Below are 19,960 nucleotides of genomic sequence, written 5' to 3'. Positions count from 1 at the left end.
TGCGATTTGAGATACTGCAAACTGACAGGCGGACAAACAAATGGGACTGAAAAACCTCCTTGGTGGAGTTAGTGAATGTAAATATTATAGCAGAATAAACTTGTACTTCCATCTGTTCACACACCCTGTCAGTCAAGATTTGCCACGCTCAGAGGTTTCCTAAAGATATTCTGCTTGTGTGCGTGTTTGTACTCAGTGTAAAAGGGACGTATGGCATATACAGTCTGTTTGCTTAATCAGTGCTTTTGTCCCCTGCTTAGACTTGCACTGGTTCAAATGAATTTCTGAATGCTTTCTTCCTGTCTGCGTGCCAAGTCCTAATATTTATGGGCACTTAATGAAAATCCAGGTCTCTACAGAATGTGTCATGAACAGACGTGTGGAGTCACATTCTGCATTTTAAATGACACTATATGCCTCTTGCTCTGTCTCTCCAGGTGTTTGCCAAAGTGTTCAGCCACGAGGCCTTGGAGTCCTACCTTCCGAAAATCCAGCAGGTCATCCAGGAGAGCCTCCGGGTGTGGAGCTCCAACCCTGAGCCCATCAACGTCTACAGGTACAGCAAGGGTCCTAGAGAACAGAAATGCCATTGTTATTGTACCTTGAAATTGGGAATAGGATCCTCTGCAGGTAGATATGTCTTTATAGTATGTTTGAATATTGTACAAACAGTATTACAGGACATAGAAACACCATTACAGGACATGGAAACCTTACAATGGTAGAAACATCACAATTAGAAATGACATCCCTGCAAGAAGAAACATAACCTAAGGAAGTAAACCTAAATGACAATGAGGTAGAACGGTATTGTGTGCTGAAACATCACCGTTGTTCCAAGAAAGCATGAGAGCAGAGGTCATTATCAGTTGCTATCCATAGCATAAAGCTAAACACTATCAGCGAAATTTAATCTGCAACAGCTGTATAACACCAGTTCCTTTGCCAAGAATAAGTTGAGCCTGCTTGAAATTGCGGTGCAAGAACACTTACAAAGAAAGCGTATAAATGCAAGTGAGGAATTATCATTGGAATGCAACTGAGGTCCTGATTGGTTGTCTTTCCACAGGGAGAGCCAGAGGTTGTCGTTCACGATGGCGGTGAGAGTGCTGCTGGGATTCAGGGTGTCAGAGGAGGAGATGAGGCATCTGTTCTCAACCTTCCAGGACTTTGTTGACAACCTGTTCAGCCTGCCGATAGACCTGCCATTTAGCGGCTACAGGAAGGTATGTGTTGACATCCTCTACTCCTTTATTAGATGCTTTACTTACAGTAGTTAACCCCCCGGTGAATAATGAGTATCCTTAATTGTGCTTTCACCCTATTTTTTTACTTTACTTTCTATAACTGAGGCATTTTGTATGTCTTCAACATCACAAGAGGAACATAAACCTCAGCATCAATGTTTGGTTGCATAAAAATTATGAAAAAATTAAATGACTAATGTTGGCATCTTTTGGTGAAAATGTGTTAAAAGTAATAACCTCATTGTAGGATAGTGTTACAATTCCTTGTCTATGTGTTTGCAGGGTATCCGTGCACGAGACACCCTGCAGAAAAGCATAGAGAAGGCCATCAGGGAGAAGCCGCTGTGCTCCCAGGGGAAGGATTACAGCGATGCGCTGGACGTCCTGATGGAGAGTGCCAAAGAGAACGGCACCGAGCTCACCATGCAGGAACTGAAGGTAACACATCCGTAAACAGAAAATCACCCGAGTTGGAGGAGAGGGTGTGCAAACATGCGCTGGAGAGAAGCCAGACGCACAAGAAGCCACTCAATCAGACATGGGACCGTTAACACATACAGTACAGATACACACCAACTCTGATGCGTATGTGTTATAACATACACACAGTCTCACATGATGAACACACTCACTGTTTACATAGTAGAGTGCTGCCAAAGGGTACCTGTCTTGGCTGACTGAACACACACACACATACACATCAACAATTATCTTAATTTCTCCAACAAATCATCGCGGGGTCAAAAGCAATGAGAGTGACTTATGATACACATCTTTATGTAAAATATGACTGCAGGGATGCTAGGCTGATGCCCGACAGTAACAGTATAACACACACACACACACACACATACACTCATGGACAGACACACCCTCTATTTACCTATTAAAGTAATTCTGAGGAATTCTGTGGAAACTCAACTCTCTCTGCCTCTCTCTCGCTCTCTGTGGTTTCTGGGTTAAGTCCAGGGCCAAAAATAAGTCAACACTCCCCCTGCTAGGGGTCTGAAAGAGGCCTCCTGTACGCACACACATATATAAATACACACTCAAAGTGAACTGGGGAGGCCCTGTCGCAGAGGCCCAGGCTGAAGCACTCGCCTGCAGTTTTCTGACGCACGCATATATAACACACATAGGGTGAGGCAGAGATGTGTTTTGACACAGATGATGGCAGATGAGAGGTTTATAATGAGAGTCGTGCTGCCCAGCCTCAGTGTTATTTATTCCACTACCTTAATAATGGGCCCGACACAGTGTGTTAAATGTTGTTATTGGGTACGGACTTCATATTTCCAAACACGCTACTTTTCAGGAATTAAAAACAACATACTTTTATTATGCACTGGCTTTTTGGCATTTTTTTTGGCTCTGTGTCGTTACGAAACAAATGGCAAGCTTGAGGTGTGGGGTAGCGGATTTGTGCCCAAAGTAAGGTTGAAGCCCCAGGTTGAGTTTGCTCCCAATTTGGCTTAATAATTATTGACAAAAACGATTTCACATTTTGAAAAGAATAAATCGTAATTCCGATGACAACTATATAACATACATGGTGAGAAAATCAGTTTTCCTCAATCATAAATTCTGTATTTTGTATTTCTACCACCTTCAAAAAACGGTATCCATGGCTATGGTTTGGCATTTGGCTAATATCCACCTTCATCCTTCAGCACATAATACTACCATCTATATTTCCACTCTCCAGACCCTTTATTCAAGTGACAAGCAATTAGCCCATCAGAAGCTGAGGGAGAATTTAGTTGGCTTGCCCACAAAGTAAAGACAAATCAACTCATATGCCCTCAGTACAGTCCTGCACACAGTGTAAGTTTGTGCTCATGTTAAAATTACACTTTACTTTCCATATCAGTGACTGGCTTTTCCCAACTCCGGCTAAGTAGTGAATAGCTATAGTGAGTAGTAGGGAGATGTGTTTAGAGGCAGTATTTGGAAAGTGTCTAGTCTAACAAATTTTAAGAACCTGCACACTGATACACTATCTCGCCTCTCTGTCATCCCACAGGAGTCGACCATCGAACTGATCTTTGCTGCCTTCGCTACCACGGCCAGCGCCAGCACCTCACTCATCATGCAGCTCCTCCGCCACCCTGCCGTCCTGGAGCGCCTGAGGGAGGAGCTGAGAGCCAGGGGTCTCCTCCACAATGGCTGCCTCTGCCCCGAAGGAGAGCTGAGGCTGGACACCATTGTGAGCCTCAAGTACCTGGACTGTGTCATCAAGGAGGTGTTGAGACTCTTTACGCCCGTCTCAGGGGCCTACCGAACCGCCATGCAAACCTTCGAACTTGACGTGAGTAGGCCAGTAATGAGTACTGGTTTAAACTGCAATTTCTGTCTTTATTTTATGCAATGTGAGTTCTATTTAGAAGAAGAAGAACATAGTCTTATAATACAGGAGAATACCCAAAAAGTTAACTCTCAACAAAAAAATGCAATATCATTTCAAACAAATGGTTTAGTAAAGAGCAGTTAGAACATTGTCTTCAAAGATTTTTATGAAGAACTTTGAAAGTCTGGTCAAACTACAAGAAACTATTCCTAAAGACAAGGATTGATGGGCACTCGAGTATCTCATTCCTGTATTCATAGCTGGTATGAACATGAGAGAAGATAAGTTATACCTAAAATTTCAGAAAAGTCCTACATGCTTAGCCAGAGATACAAGACTGGATTTACATTCTTCCAAATCCCTTGCAGTCGCGATTGCACCCTTACAAATCAGCTCTCTTTCTGTCTCCAGGGAGTCCAGATTCCAAAGGGCTGGAGTGTGATGTACAGCATTCGGGACACCCACGACACCTCAGCTGTCTTCAAGGATGTGGATGCCTTTGATCCTGACCGCTTCAGTCAGGAGCGGGGAGAAGACAAAGAGGGACGCTTCCATTACCTGCCATTTGGCGGTGGTGTCCGGTCCTGCCTGGGCAAACAGCTTGCCACCCTCTTCCTTCGCATCCTGGCTATTGAGCTGGCCAGCACCAGCCGTTTTGAGCTGGCCAGCCGGCAGTTCCCCCGCGTGGTCACAGTACCGGTGGTCCACCCTGTCGACGGGCTGAAGGTCAAGTTCTACGGCTTGGACTCCAACCAGAATGAGATCATGGCCAAGTCGGAAGAGCTACTGGGAGCGACTGTTTGAAGGGCAGAGAGTTGATGAGTAGGGGGGTGAGTGATCGAAAAAGTCTTTAGGGAGAAGATTGAAGGAAGGAAAGAAAGAATTTCAGAGTTATTTTTTCTTCTCCACCTTTGCTCTGCCAAGTTGGAGGTTCCTTTTCAGACTAAAAGAAAAGCAGAAGTCTTCGTCTCTTGTTACAGCTGATGATGATCGGGACTTTCCTCTGAGAAAGGAAGAAGCTGCCAAAAAAGTTCTTAATTATGCTCTATTCTGTGTATTTTTTTAAAGAAATATACAAACAAAATGTATGTACAAAAAAAGCTATGTAATATAATTTGAAAGAGAATGTGGGTAGTGCACAATGGGAGAAAGAGAAGTATGGTGGTACTTTTGAGGAAATGAAGTGTTGAAATTAGAAAAGTAAAAGAAAAGACGGTTGTGGGAGGAAGGAAAGATGGATGAAACAGGGTATAGGATGAAAGAATATGATATTTTAGCATTTTGCTTATGCTTAATCAAATGCAGTGAACCATTTCAGTTGTCCAGCAGGGTAAAAGAGATGGATATATAGACTGAAAGTTGTAGATTTCCTGGTCAAAATGTGTGCATTTTTAGCCAGAATTCTTCACGGTGCCACCCAGTTTCAACTCATGTTTTCTGTTTATTTGAAAAAGATTTGAAAGAATGATAGAAATCAGTACTGGCTTTGTGTTTTCCATCAAAGGTCCATCAAGATTTGAATTGTTTACTAGCTTACAGATACAGTCAAAAGGATCATAGCACATTGCAGGTTGTGGCACAATTACACTGTGTTGCTGAACTCAGATTGGTGGTCCACCGTTTCTTCAAGTCGACTACATCATGATGCAGTAAATGATTTGACCGTCTTAAATTTATACTGCTAATGAGGGTCAAGTATCAATTCAGGAAGTGAAGGGCTGTGCTTAGAAATGTTCTGACGGGAAAATATACTGGCTGCACACTGGGGCAGAAAACATAACATTTTGAATCTATGTAAATGGGCAATTTGTTCAATATATTATGACCTTTCCTGCTGTTTTTTCACAAAGCTGCCTCTAAACTTTATGATCCTCACTGATTAAACACAACAGTTGCCATATGTCTTCCATCCATGCATTGTACAATAGAGAAAGCTTTAGAGAACATAAAGAGTAAGAATTGCAGAGCTTTTATTTGAGTAAAAGAGGAGTGGAATTAAAATTACGGTTTAGAAGACAGGAAAACAGGAGTTTTTAGATTAAGTAACTGTTCAGGATACTCCTTAAGGAAGTATATCCTTGCTGAATGATTAATAACATCAGGATAGCTTTCACATTCTTCAAACTTAAATGAGTCCTCTTTCTTCCAAAATACAAACTCTAAAAAGGATTTAGAGGCTATGTCATCCTACTGTGTCTTAACATCTTTATCTCTAGTGAAAACTTTGCATTACTCTCTTGCATTACCCACGTTGCCCACCAACATTGGCTCAAAATGTTGCTTATATAGCATATCCCAGTAATCTTGGTGGTGTGTGAACTCAGGTGCAGAGTAGACATTGTGGTGAATAATGAATAAGCCTTTACTTTTTTGACACTTAACTCTGACTGACTGCACATAAATAATGTCACTTACTCGCTGTTGTAGTTTCAGAGCTGGACTGATTACTTTTGTAAAAGCTGCCATTGCTTTGCTTTCTGTCCACATAAACAAAAAGATATCAGGGGTTTCCAATAGCGCTCTCAGTTTACTTCTGCAACCATTTTGTATCCCCCCAAGCAAGCAATTTTGGTGTTGCAAGCAGGATCAACCTACAGGAATTCCCAATTGGCATCACACGAGATAAAAGTTACTGAATCGAGGTCAATCAGTAATGAGGTCCAGGTCTGCTTTGTAAACCCTCTGAACCTGTGCTTTGATACATTAACTACACTTTCAAGCTGCATTGAGATCGTACTCTCTCGAACGGTGACTTTATCCCGCAACGAGGATACGAAAAAGAAATCACTCTCATGAAGTGTTGCACCTTCCTGAGCTGGACTAGTAGAAAAGACAGAGGGATAGGTGGAGGTGGAGAGGAGAAGACCTACATACATGCTGCTTGAGTGTTGCTTTGTCATTCTGTGTTTGTTTATTTGTGTGCTGTTTTAATTTTTACCGTCTCCTTGGGGCAGCCATTTTGAGTTCTGTGGAGAAGGTGACATTCTGTCTTGCTGCTCCTCCAATCAACGCTAAGAATGCAAAACAATATAAATTCCATGGTTTAAGCAACTTTATTAGCTAAAAGAGATTTATTGTTTGAGGTGATTGCACAATCAGAACTCTCAGAGCTTTGTGTGTTCCATAATTGGAGAAGAAGATTTGTTTTTCTTATTTACCATATATGGAGAGCTTCTGCAACGGAACTCTGGGACGTGTTAGCAGAACTCTTGGACATTCTAGAATCCTTGACCACGGTTCTAAGTTCCAAACCCGAAACTTGAGAGAGAAGGACCAATGAGGTTTCAGGGGAGGGCAGGATCATGCTCAGAGGGCTTTTTTTTTTTATTGGACGATCCTGTTGTCCAATAGCATTCCAGATGGATTCTGCCTGTGCTAGACATTGTTCACTCTTTCTACCAACCACACCACTGATTTCTTCATGTTAAAAAAATATAAAAATATAATTTTTTTGCTGCTTTTCTTGTGTACATTTTCTAATTGAGAGTTCTAGATTGCAATAGTTTGTATCGAGTGAGATTTGCTATTTCTTTCCCCTTTTATATATATATATATATATATATATACACACACATATGTATATATATATAATGTAGCTGATTAAAATTATTGCATTTTGTGAAAGCAAAAAGAGCATTAATAGGTTATAGTGTATATTAATTTGTACAATATTCCTTTCTTTAGCAAGCCATGGGAAAAAATCAGCTATTTACGTCTACTAATAACCTAATATTAATGTTATTGTACGATTAATATTGTTGTTATAAGATATTTGAAATGCTATTTTTTATTCTATTACAGATTTAGAGTTTTTAGCCTAAATGAGAAGATCTTTGGTAAATATTGGATGTATTTAGAATGTTATGTATTTCAGTTATATTGTAAACAGTGTTTAAAATGTTAATATTGTTGATTTGATTACTGTAATAATTATTATTTGTTTTGTTATTCAGACTTATTATCACTGCATTTTATTGATATTAATTATGGAAAACAGAAAGCACTTGCGAGGTATGTCTATTTTTTAAGTGCCATGCGACTACACTTCCCCCTCCTGTCACCTGTTGGTTTCTCTGAACCTGTCTTATGTCAATCTGTACATAATATTTGTATTTCTTTTTACAGGAAAAAAATGTTCATTTAGTTTAAATATGAATGTCTTGTTCTACTTTCTTCCATTCCTTTTTGTTACCGTGATTGTTAAATGTACTCCTGTAATAAACTATAAAGTAAAAAGATATCGGAATAGTGAATTTTGTACTCTCCTCTTCTTCTAGCTAGCTATAAAATGGTTAGAAAAATGAAACAAAACTGGCATAGCTACATCTGTAAATCGGCTTGACAATAGAAGATTGATTCAAATAGCACCACCAACATGGATTCTAAACTCAGCATCATCATGTGTCATGGCTTTTGACACTGTATTCTGATAAGATACCAATATCAGCTATCCAAACCCCTTCCAGAATCATTAAAGCATGCATCAATATTAAACTGTGAAAGAAACTCTGTGTGCCTTTACAAACCACATGATATAAGCTCACAAACACAAATAAAAATAAAAAAAGTGTATGCACATTCAGCATGCAAATCAAACAGGTGGAAGGCAGCCTGCCTATGCTAACAAGCTCGGAGTACTGAAAGCACTAACATGTAAATCAGAATGGTCAGAAAGCTGGGAACAAGTACCAGGTGCTTTCCATCAGTTTAAATAAACTGTTATTAGCAGTAAACTCTGCAGAGACGCGGCACTCCATCAACAGCATTTCTTTTAATACACCCACCTGCTAAGGTTGTAAGTTTAAATATTAATTCCAGTAATATCTGCTCATGACAACCACGAGGTATGGTTACAGTTATGCAGCTAAAACAATATTGACGTGTCAACGTTAACATTATTGATTTATTTAAAAAAAAAAAAAAGCACTGTTAATTTCTGAGTCTGGTTTCTGATGCTCAAGTGGAACATTATATATCCCTCATACATGTGACATTTACAACCTCACCTTCTGTACAGTATTTCCGACTTTGGCAGTGATGATAAATCCTTCAGAAAGGTTCCAAATGTGCACATTCCCAAGGAAGGCTGAGCTGATAGCTGATGAACATACTAATTCCAAGCAACGGCCTATAACTCTCACAGAGACTTTGATTCAAAGCTCCCAAAGATGTAATGTAAAGACTAAATGTTTAGATTGAGTGGATACCTACAGTAATCCCAGCAGTACTGTGCCTAAACTACTCATTTACAGACAAATGAACAGATTAACTTCTGCACTTATGAGGACAGGTGCATCAGAAAAGCCACCATAGGAAAAATAATGAAGATCCTGCACACTATTCAAGTGTCCCAACCTGCTGGTCTATAAACTGACAGGTTAATCCCTCTTAATATAGGGAATGTCATTTGATTAATACCCAGAAATGACTATGGAATTACCCCTTATATGGAGGACGGTGTGACACGTCACCTAACTGTATGTGAGCGTCCGACCAACGAGTCATATTGGATGCTTTTGGTCCACACTGAATCCGTTTGCGGGTTCTGTTGTCATGTGAACAAACCAGTATGTAGTCATATCAGAGTGGAAACATAACCAGGGCCACTTTTAAAAGCTGGTTGTGTACCCATTTGTACTTTTTAAACGGAAAACACCCCTTTGCTGGAAATGACATAAAATATATCGAACAGCAAGTACAATGTTATTAGCAAATACCAGAAAGCATCGCATTCATGCAGCTCGTTCACTAATCTTAGTTCTCAACATTACTCTGGAGTTTGCTCCCTCAACCACCCCCAACCTCCTCCTTCTGCTGAGCTTTCAGTATTGTTGACGTTACTAAGATTTAATGTTCATATTTGTTAGGTGGAGAGATTCATTTGTTTGTTGTAAATGAAACTAAATGGTAAACTGTTCTGTAATGTCTTGTGTGAATGTTAACCACTGTTTAGTATTGAACTCTTCAAAATGAGTCTAACAATGGGACTGAGCCTCGTCATGTGGGGAACACACAGAAACTGGTGGTCTGGTTTAGACTCTCAGCACACTGACTGACTGATGTCTCAATGCCTCCATATCTGTTTTTATTTCCCAGCCAGCAGATCACTGCGGTTTGTGAACATCAAGAACAAACAGGCTGTGATGTTTGCCGGGAGTTTTCTTTTAGCTTGATGGAAGACAGAAACATAGACGGAGAACGAGAGAACGCTATTACAATGAGCACAGATGTAAAAAAAAAAAAAAAAAAGAAAATCTACACACACTTCAAAGACGCGGTCTGAGACGAACACACACATAGCCACGGATAAAGAGATACACATAAAATACAACATAATATGACAAAATATGAAGGAAACGCTGGCTTAACAATGTGGACACAGTACAGTACTTACAGTACTCGTTAATGCACACACACACAAACACACACGCAGCTTGTTAGAAGAACAAGGAGTTCGATTCTGTTTGTTTGTAGTTTTGCCGCCAGGAGAGACTGTTTGCCACACTAAGTACTACAAGATGAACCACTTCAAGGGAGCCGAGTGTGTATGTGTTTGCGTGTGTTCCTCCATCTCCTGTTGGTGTTTGTGTGTGTGTCTGTGTGTGTGTGTGTGTGTGTGTGGACGAGATGTCATGGTTTTCATGAGTAGATGGAAATTCTGTGATCAGTTGCCTCTTTGTAGCCTTTGAACTGTTTTAATATATTCTGTATTTTCCTGTCTGTTGAACAAGTGTGCTGTATTGGTGAAATGTGTAGTTAGAGTAAACAGACAAGTTATTCACTTGATGACATGCTTCAAATAGTTCAACTTATTAAAGTTAACTTATTAAAATTAAAAAAAGACCACTTTCATCACCACACTAGAAGAGAAAACGTATTTTGGGAGGTTACCCTCCAAAATAAGATCCCATTTCTTTAAAACACTTAAACAGAACTCAAGCACCGCACTTTTAAGATAAAACGGAAATTAGCTCAAAATTTTTGTACGACAGCCTGAAAACTTCAAAATGACTTAAATGCATACACCTGAATCTTCATACATACACAACTAAATAGGTTATCCTTCGACAACGAGGTCAATAACACAATTTGGTTACGTTAAGGCAGCTAGAACCACTCGGCTTAAGGAAATATTACCTTTATGATTAAAGGAAATTCCAGTTTCAAACTGGTTTATTTCCCATAAATGGTCGCTGTGACTCATACTAACTTTGTACTTGTCACATCCGTTGTAGTGATTTAGAGAAACAAGAACTCAAAAACAAGGAAATACAGGCAAGCTGTGAGCCTCCAGTTTTTCTAAATAAACACGACTTTTACATAAATCATTTCAAACTTCTGAGTTTGACCAAAAGTAGGAACGTCATGTCACTTTGGATTTAAATATGTCCAGTTTTGATGTATTTTGTAAGTCTTTTTGGAAAGAGACGTTTCTGTCCTCACTCTGTGAAGTAAAAAAAAGAGGGAACAAAGAAAAGCAAAAGGAAGAAAAGACAAACATAAAGTGACAGAGGACTGGAGGAAGAGGAGAAAGCAGAGAATCTGAGAGTCCTCTCAGCTGTGACTCTCATCTCGTCCGAAGGATTAAACCAGAGTTATTATCCAGCGGACTAGATGCAGAAGCACACAGCCGAACCCTCAGCTGCAGGTACGAGGGATCATGAGAAATACTGAGAACAGACAATAACTAATCAGTACGCAGACTGAGTCAACAGAATCAGACTGCTGTGGGAGCAGAAGTGTGACGGTCCATCTGAGGACAGGATGATTCTGTAAAGATAAAAGAGAGGAAAATCAAAGAAGGGGAACTAAATAATGTTAATCACAAACTTTATGCAGGACGCTGATTCAATCCAAATCCTCTCTGAACAGTTGGATTCTTGAAACTTTTAGAATATACATAGAGAAGCATGCAGAAGTTGAATGAAAATATCTCATTCTAAACTTTTAGATGCACTGTAACACTTTTGTTTTTCTCCATTTATTACTTCGTAGCTCCGATTGCTGCCTGTTATGCCCTGTTTTTACTTAAGCAATGCTAGTGTAGTACAGTTTGTCCACCACTCAGGCTCACTTTGGTTTGAAATATCTCAACAACTGTTTGATGGATTATCCCCTGACTTTTCCACTAGGGCAACCCAGATGTTAAAGCTACATTTTTGGGTTTTTAGTAAAATATTCCACCACATATTTGATGGATTTAAATTAAATTTGATACAGACATTCATACACCCCCCCGGATGAAACTGTATTAAGTTTGGTGACTACATGACTTTTTATAAAGTGCCACAATCAGGTCAAATAACTGCACTGAACTTAATGCTGCACTCAACTAATGTCATTCCCATCAGCCTCGCTTGTATTTTCTATTTAATTTCTATTTAAAATTTCATGATTATGTTGTGTGTGTTGTATGTATGTATGTATGTATGTATGTATGTATGTATGTATGTGAGGCTATGTTCAGACTGTGGCAACACATTTCCTGGATCTAAATAGCATAAAGCACTGTAATATAACTCAAAGAGAGGTCTCACACAGTTGCTAGCATCTATGGCCTTGTTTAAAATATTAAACCTTTGACATGTCTTCTAGTTGTTTTAGGGAAAAAACACCTATATGCTATAGTATACTGACAGAACTGTCAACTGTAAAGTTGCTGTGTATGCTTGTATTGTATTTGACACAATGACAAAGAAATGTATTGGACAACATTCAGTTTATATTTGACTGGTGTGATGGTGTTCAGTAAAGACTGAAGAGACTAAGTAGTAGCTTAGTGACTGTATTATGAAGAGTAGGTGTGAGCCAGCAGACAGGCTGTGTGTGTCAGGGTTGGTATGCTGAAGTGCAGGAAAGAATTCACGGAGGTTTGAGGATGTGTCAGCAGTTCTAATCGTTTATGTGGGGGCCGGGGCAAAACTACTGTTATTGAAGTGACATGTCGAGGGAAAATTATTTTGGATGTCATCTAGTTTCATTTTTTCATCTCAGTGCAAACACTGTTTCCCGTAAGAGAACCCGAGTGGTTTTTCATCAGAAAGGAAAGTGTGTCTGCAGCCGGAAGCAGCAGAAACTATTGGCACCGAAATCTCGCATGAATCGGAGAATTAATTATACTTTAATTAAATATCAAAATCAAAGCTGGTGTGTGGAGGGTTTGGGGACAGTGGTTAAATGTCCTTAAAATCATCTGGGGATTATAAAGTTTTAAAGAAATCATGTACATACATGCACCTTATTTGTTCCTTTCCTTTTCTGCATCTGACTTTGTCTGCAGGTGTGTCAGTATTTCCTGAAAGCAGAAATGTCGGTTGGTAAACAGGTGTTTCGGTATGTATGAGGGGTGTGATTTTCCTCATTGCAGTAACGTGGGGTTTCCCTGGTTGATGGCAAACATGTGTGAACTGCTCCCGGTTCCTAAATTTAAGTTTCAAAACTGACTACAGCTCTGATGGGCAACACACATCTGACCATCCTGTTGCAGTTTGTGGGACAAACTTCCAAAGAAAACATGAATGAGAAACTGGTACTTCAAGGAACTATATTAAGGACCATGACATGTTACTGTTTTTTCAAGCTTTTACCAACAAAGATAAAAGTCCCTTCGCAATCAGAGCAGAGATGGAATTGATTTGGACGTTTGTCTTCTCACAGACAGTTCTAGGATTTCTTCGGTCAAGGACTTTCGAGATGATTCATGTAATATTTTGTTCAAGAAATTCCCATCTGAGAAGGCTGAACCCTCTGTCCATCCATCACTCCACAGTCTGTGTACAGCCAGACAAACACAGAATGAAACTCACTCACAAAGTGCTTTATTTCTCCAGATTTCCCCATAAACTCAGCTGCATCCTATCTTGCCATTGCCAATGCTTTATTCTCTAATAATTGAGAAATTTAAGTGTGTGTCATCTTGCTGAGGACAAGAGGAAGCCCTACCAATGACCCCTAGAAGTCCCCAAACTGATAACATATTGGCAACACAAATCATAAAATTACTCACCCTGGTCACATACCGGTCATGTTCGGTTAAAACTTCCTTGTTTATTTAAAGGTTATTTTCCAGTAGAGAGAGAACAGAAAGTGAGAGAAAACGTGTGACTCATTGAGAATTGGAAGACAGACAGTGTGAAGACACGGTTGCATAACATGATTGGCAGAGTGAAGAAAAACAAAACTAAAAGACGGAGTAAGAGAAAGAGAGTGGGCGGGATAGAAGGAATAAAAAGGAAGCTACGTTTGATGACATATTGAAACAAGGAAATGTGAAAGTGACAGAAGGCGTAGGTGATGATGGGAAGATAAAATCACAGGAAAACTGTGGGGATTCCCACAGGTGTGTGTGTGTGTGTGACAGGTTATGGACTTAAGGTGAACTCATAGTGATGTATGACAAACCCGGCAGGTGCACAGGTCAAACTCAGTTCAAAGAACAAGCACATACTACTCTTTCACATTCACATAGATAGTTCTCACTGATAAGAGAACTGTCTATGTGAACGCCAACTACTTCCCAAAATGTAATGTGTGAGTGTACAGGGAAGAAGAAACAGTACAAACAATACATGTGCAATATAAAAAAGGTATTTTTATGATCATCAAAATAATAAAATACAATGAAATAATAATAATAACATAAGGATGTGAATATTTGATGAATTTAAAAGATACAATCAAAGAAAATTTAACAAGAATCTAAATGTAAGATTATAAAATCTGGAAACTGGATATGAAACAAGCAAGCAGTGAAAAACAGTAATTTATAACCGAGAGAAGATGGTTATGAATTATTGATGAAAATGGTAATGAAGTTCGTATCAGGTTCAGACCGTCTATGACAGTAGTGATCTGTTGATCGCTGGGGCAAAGTCTGTATATGTGTCCAGTTTTTATCCACTCACACACGCATATCTCGTATTTACAGATATGTTTTGTGCCAGTTCATTGTAAAATTGGCCCTACGCCGTGGTTCCAAATGATTTACCTGCCATCTAGTCGGTGACTCAAACCCAGATTTTACCCGCATTTGATGCTTGCCGGTTGTTCATTTTGGGCCCTGCTAGTAGTAAAAGTTGCTAGGGTTGTGAAAAGAATGTGATTCCTCATCAACTTCCCACCAGCCACCGCACCCAATAGGGTTGTTTGGACCAAGCTAGAGGTACCACCTATGGTTTTATTGCAGTCTAGTTAAGAATTAAGGATTCATTCCAGTCATGTAAAACAAAGTGAACACACAAACCTCTCCAGTTTTTAAACAGCTATGATCATAAAGAGACTTCATGGATATCAGAGGAAGGAACCATTGACTGGCTCACGTCTAAAATGGATTACTGAACATACATGTACGTAAACCTGATACTCTGAATTAGGGATGACAAAAAAGGGTCTCTTACTCATCTTACTGATCAATGATGACACCTCGACATGCCAGTAATAAGAAACATGATCTCTTAATCTTAATGGTTTTTTCTTTCAAATCTTTCTGTAACCCCAAACCATCACATCCACGGAGACGAGGGCAGCGCTGACCAGAAAGTGAAAAATGTAAACAGGGTCTAAATTTTGAAGACATCCTATTGCATTTTGGATCAGAAATGTCAGGGAGGAAAGAAACAGGGAAGGATGAAAAGAAAGGTGAAGAAGGAAAGAAGCAAAGGTGACGGAATGGAAAAGAAAGCCGAACTGAGAAAGAAAGGTAAAATGAAGGAAAAACGAAAGAGAGCTGTAAAGAGCAAAGCAGAGAAGAGGATGATGAGAGAGAAAAAAACAAGAGAAGGAGATAATGGGGAGAAAAAGAGTCAAATACGGAAAAAAAGAAAAGGAGGAGGTGTGTATCAGATTTGTGTCTTGGCCCTGCTAGCTAACCTCCCCTATCAGACCATTAACATCTAAATTGTTGAGGAAAACTCCATTTCTTTATCAGTGCCATCACACACACACACACACACACACACACACACACACACACACACAATGACTATTTTGACTACACTTGCCCTCCAGTTCTTGGGCTCTTATCTGTTTTTATGAAGGAACAATGGCTTCTTTCAGCCGTCTGCCCTCCCTCTCTGTCCAACTCTCTCTTTCTCTCTCCTTCTCCCCTCGTCTTCCTCAGCCTCTCTCCATCCTCGGAATGCAGATTTCCGACCACAGGGTTTGAAGTCGGGCTGGAGGGGAGCTAATTATTATGGAAAAGAGAACAAGACACGGAGGGAGGGAGGAAAAAGAGATAGAGAATTGGGAAGAGGGAGAAAGGAAGGAGCAGCACTGGTGTTCATTAGCAAAAGAAAGACAAAAAACAAAGAAACAAACACACAGAGAAGTGAAGAGTTCATTTCCCATACTTTGGGAAGTGGGGCATTTCCCAGCATGCTCTGGGCACGAGGCAAGGGAACATGTTGGGTTCTGATCCACCTGACTTGTATGTCTTTGTGGAAGGAAAGGACGGACCACTGAGATACCGACTTGGTTAAAGTTAGTAAAATGTTTGGTTACAACAAGACTAGGATCGAACTCTGGTTTGTTGTTGATTCATTAGGGTGGATCTCAATACAGCAATCATGCATCCATGGTGTGGATAAAAATAACCACACTGAGCCCCTTTAGAGGAAGTGGTCTTTGTCTGGTCACAAATTATGGAGTGGTTAATTTATAGTGGAAACCTCGATCTGACACAACTATGAGGCACTTTGCATGCTGGGATGCAGACGAACGAAATCAACAGTTGCTAACAGCTTCCCGGAGAATGAATTAAGGTCTGGAGTAGCAACAAAGTACGTTGCTTTCTTGATATTAGTGCAGGTAGAACCTTCAGGACTTGTTTCTTGTGTGTACTAAGCGAATGTTCTCACATGACTTTTAGTGCTGGATTTTCCTCTGTGTAAAAAGAAACCAAAATGAGGGGAACACCCATCAAATTTACCAACTCATCCACTTACTTGGACCAGAGCAAACAAACTATGAGTTCGAAAGCCCCCTATTAGTGCCATGCTAACATTTCTGTGAGGCTATATAGTTAGGCATAGTGGTGCTTTGAACAAAATGTTAACATCAGCATGCTAACATGCCTACAATGACAATGCTTACATGTTGATGCATGTATAAAGTTTACCATGTACACAATCCTGGTTCAGCTAATTATTAGTTTGTGCAGGTATTTGCTCTTTAGAAAAACTGACTGGAAATCTAACGAATAGTTCAGACATTTCACTACAACTGTGGTTCTAAAGGAGGAGTCAAGGGATCACCAAAGTCAGTGGGATTCAACCTCTGGGAAGCATAAATGTCTGTACCAAATTCCATGACAATGTCTCAAAAAGTTGATAATTCTGGACCAAAGTGGTGGACCAACCCTCTTACCGACCAGTGTTGCCATGCTTAGAGCCAGTCTGCTGGTGTGGCTAGAAACTACTGTACTTTGTTAAGGTTAGGAAATGATCATGGTCATGGCTAAAAGAACATAATGTTGATGGGATGTGGTAGGAAATGGGAAACTAATAGTGTCTTTTTCCCAGCGAATAAACTAAAATCTATTAACCTACTATATCTGCATGACTTATATTTTATTAGCTTTCCAAATTAGACAGGCCATCTAAAAGCCCTATGGTCAACAGTAATAATCAAATCACATCACCAATAGCATAATGCATGGGTGTAGTTCTTTGGGGAATAAGAGTGGTGCAAAGAAACCTTCGTAGTTCATAAAGCCAATAACCTTTGACTACTCCCATTGCTACAATAGGTCATTACTCACACGAACACAAGAGGTTGCTTGTCAGGTAAACATACAATTAGTAAAGTTTTAAGCAGCTGAATAAATGTGAAAAGAAAAGAAAAAGAGAAAGTTACAATCGTAACAGTTGAAACCCTTTTTGCAGGAAATAGACCTACTGGACAAAAAAAAAAAAAACTATGGACTGACTGCACGGCTGTTAGCTGTCCAACAACAAACTGTAATTGAGACAGAAGAAGAGAAAATACTCCATCCATGACCTTATAACAAAATGGATCCCAGCCTTATAAATGTGACTATGTCATGTGCTGACACTTGAGGAGTTCATTTTTAATACCGGCATTTCCCACAGAGCTAATATCCAGGCGGTCCGCCCAGGTAAAGCAGCAGAAGCCAAGTACATTTTTTAATTCATTTTGGGCTCTTTGATGCATGAAGCTGATGATTCTCATCAATGTAGATTTCAAGCAGTCAAGAACGTAATGCTGCCAAGTGCTGAAAGCTTGTCATAAAGCGACACATTCATAGTTTCTTTCACTGCATCTGTGCCGCTCGTAGCGTCGCTGCCAACACAAACTGCATCGAGACAGTTTGAATTGTAGCCTCAGTAATGAAGAGGAAGTAGTTAGCTAATGTTGCACTGCCATTAGCTAAAAAAGTACTACTATAGTACTGCTGAAAGTCTTACTGACCAAAGGTCCAGGGTGTTTTTTAGCAGGATATATTCACAGATATGTTGTTTTTCTTTGATAATTACCTGCAGAGGGACCGGGTCCTCTTCCATGGAGGCCCCCATGTTGAACCTCCATGTTTCTACAGAAGCACAGAATGGGCTTTTTGCATGTTTGCTTGAGAGTCTCATGGCCACCATAGTTTCTCCTACACGCTTGGGAGGCAAGTTGGTTGAAATCTGCAACTTCACTGCTAGATACCACCAAATCCTACACACTTGTTCGTTAACAGATTGTTTAAGTTTTGTCCGGCGTCACTCCCTTTCTTATATCAGGTGATCTGCTGCAGTGTACAACTTTGGCAAAGTTTACTGTGGGCTTGAATTTCTCAGGTTAAAACTACACTGAAACCACACAGCACCTGGTCAACTGCTCAGAACAGCAATATCGTAAGTAAATAAATAATAAGACATTATTAAAACATATTTGAAACACAAAAGGAAAAGAAATAGGGAAAATTAAAGACTGTATCCAGATTTTATCCAGTATTCCTTTCAAAATGCCACGTAACAACTAAGCTTCTGCAAATCTCTGCCAACCTTGGATTCTTATTCCCACTGTCACTAACTCCCAGAAGAATCTCTGCCCCCTCTTAAAAATCTAAAATCCCAGATCTTCTCCCTGTATTGTTGGAGAAGAAAGCAATGGGGTAAAATATTATTGTTGTCATATTGTTGGCTGGGGAGCATAGCGGGTATGATGATCTTTAATGTAGAAACTGGGATGTTGGTTTGTGTCCCAGACCTCTGCTGAAGTTCATCTGATGCCACGAGAGACTGGAGGGGGCTTAAGATGCTGGAAAGCTGGCGAACGATGAACACACATCAACACATATACATAAATACATGGAAAATCACAGTAGCAGACACTGAAAAAACTTGATTTAAACATTTGTGCACCGGCACACACATACATACACAGTATTAGTTCACAAAGACCAACATATACCAAGTGTATGTAAGTGCACAGGGCCAAAAGCACACACATGCATATACAAAAAAACACACATATGCATGGAAACTACATTTTAGGATTTATATACACAAGCACACACATCAGGGAGTGTGTTCTCCCAAAAGTCATCACTCTTTTTGCAGGCTGACCAGTTATGCAAATAAACGGTATGGAAGGCAGAGAAGCTGCTCTGTGATTGGTTCATTAGTTCAGCTGGAGTCCTGGTAGTGACTCGCCTTGGAAGAAAGGGAGAGAGGATATGAAAGAATACAGAGTCAAAGAGGGAAACTGAGAAAGATAGCACGGTCAGAAAGTGGGAAAAAGAACCAAAAGATTGGGGAAAAACTGAGAAAATATGAGATGAAAAACTGAATAACAGAGGAACAGCAGAGGAGAAAAGCAACATGGAAAGTGGGAGTTAAAAATGTCAAAATGGCGATGGCCAATGCTGAACACACTGAGCTTCACAACGGCTCTTTAGAAACATATGGGAGACTCCGTCCATGTTTAAATTTTACAGTCTGTGGACCAGCTGCTTCACAAAGGTTTTAAAAATAACCAAATTACTGCCATTCATGTAGAAACACTTCCTGACTTGGGGTTTCTTCCCAACAGCATTTACTATGAAAAAATGTTGGACTGGAATCAGTTCATTTCAATGGAGTCAGTGCAATCAGTGAATTCTCTCACAGATGCAAAGTAAATACAACACTGGTGAACATTCACACGTGAATCTGCCATTGCAGAACTAAAAAGTCAGACATGGAGGAACTCTAATATCATAACTGCTAGTGTCACACAACTTTGTAGTATCACTTCATCACCAATCTTCAAGTACCAGCTATTCCATGTGCACATGCTTTTTGGCCTTATTTTTTTGGGCCTTGACTCTTAAAATAGAAGAAGGGGATAGCGTAAAAAGATAGGGAACAAGGGAGAACATTTT

The 19,960-nt window shown here is 39.8% G+C and overlaps 1 protein-coding gene across 1 annotated transcript in view; it reads left to right on the top strand.

Annotated features, from left to right (window-relative positions):
• The window catches only part of LOC127363532 (cytochrome P450 26B1), a 36,478-nt gene extending 28,646 nt beyond the window's left edge, over nucleotides 1–7,832 (top strand). Inside the window, exons 3-7 of the mRNA XM_051400077.1 lie at nucleotides 438–556; nucleotides 1,070–1,226; nucleotides 1,530–1,685; nucleotides 3,271–3,555; nucleotides 4,006–7,832. Coding sequence (XP_051256037.1) covers nucleotides 438–556; nucleotides 1,070–1,226; nucleotides 1,530–1,685; nucleotides 3,271–3,555; nucleotides 4,006–4,398 — 1,110 coding nt within the window. The 3' untranslated portion in view covers nucleotides 4,399–7,832. The remainder of the gene's footprint in view (nucleotides 1–437; nucleotides 557–1,069; nucleotides 1,227–1,529; nucleotides 1,686–3,270; nucleotides 3,556–4,005) is intronic.
• The last annotated feature ends 12,128 nt before the right edge of the window (nucleotides 7,833–19,960 follow it).

This window comes from Dicentrarchus labrax, unplaced genomic scaffold (assembly GCF_905237075.1).
Source record: "Dicentrarchus labrax unplaced genomic scaffold, dlabrax2021, whole genome shotgun sequence".
NCBI classification, from domain to species: domain Eukaryota; kingdom Metazoa; phylum Chordata; class Actinopteri; family Moronidae; genus Dicentrarchus; species Dicentrarchus labrax.
This window is presented reverse-complemented; position numbering and strand designations above follow the sequence as displayed.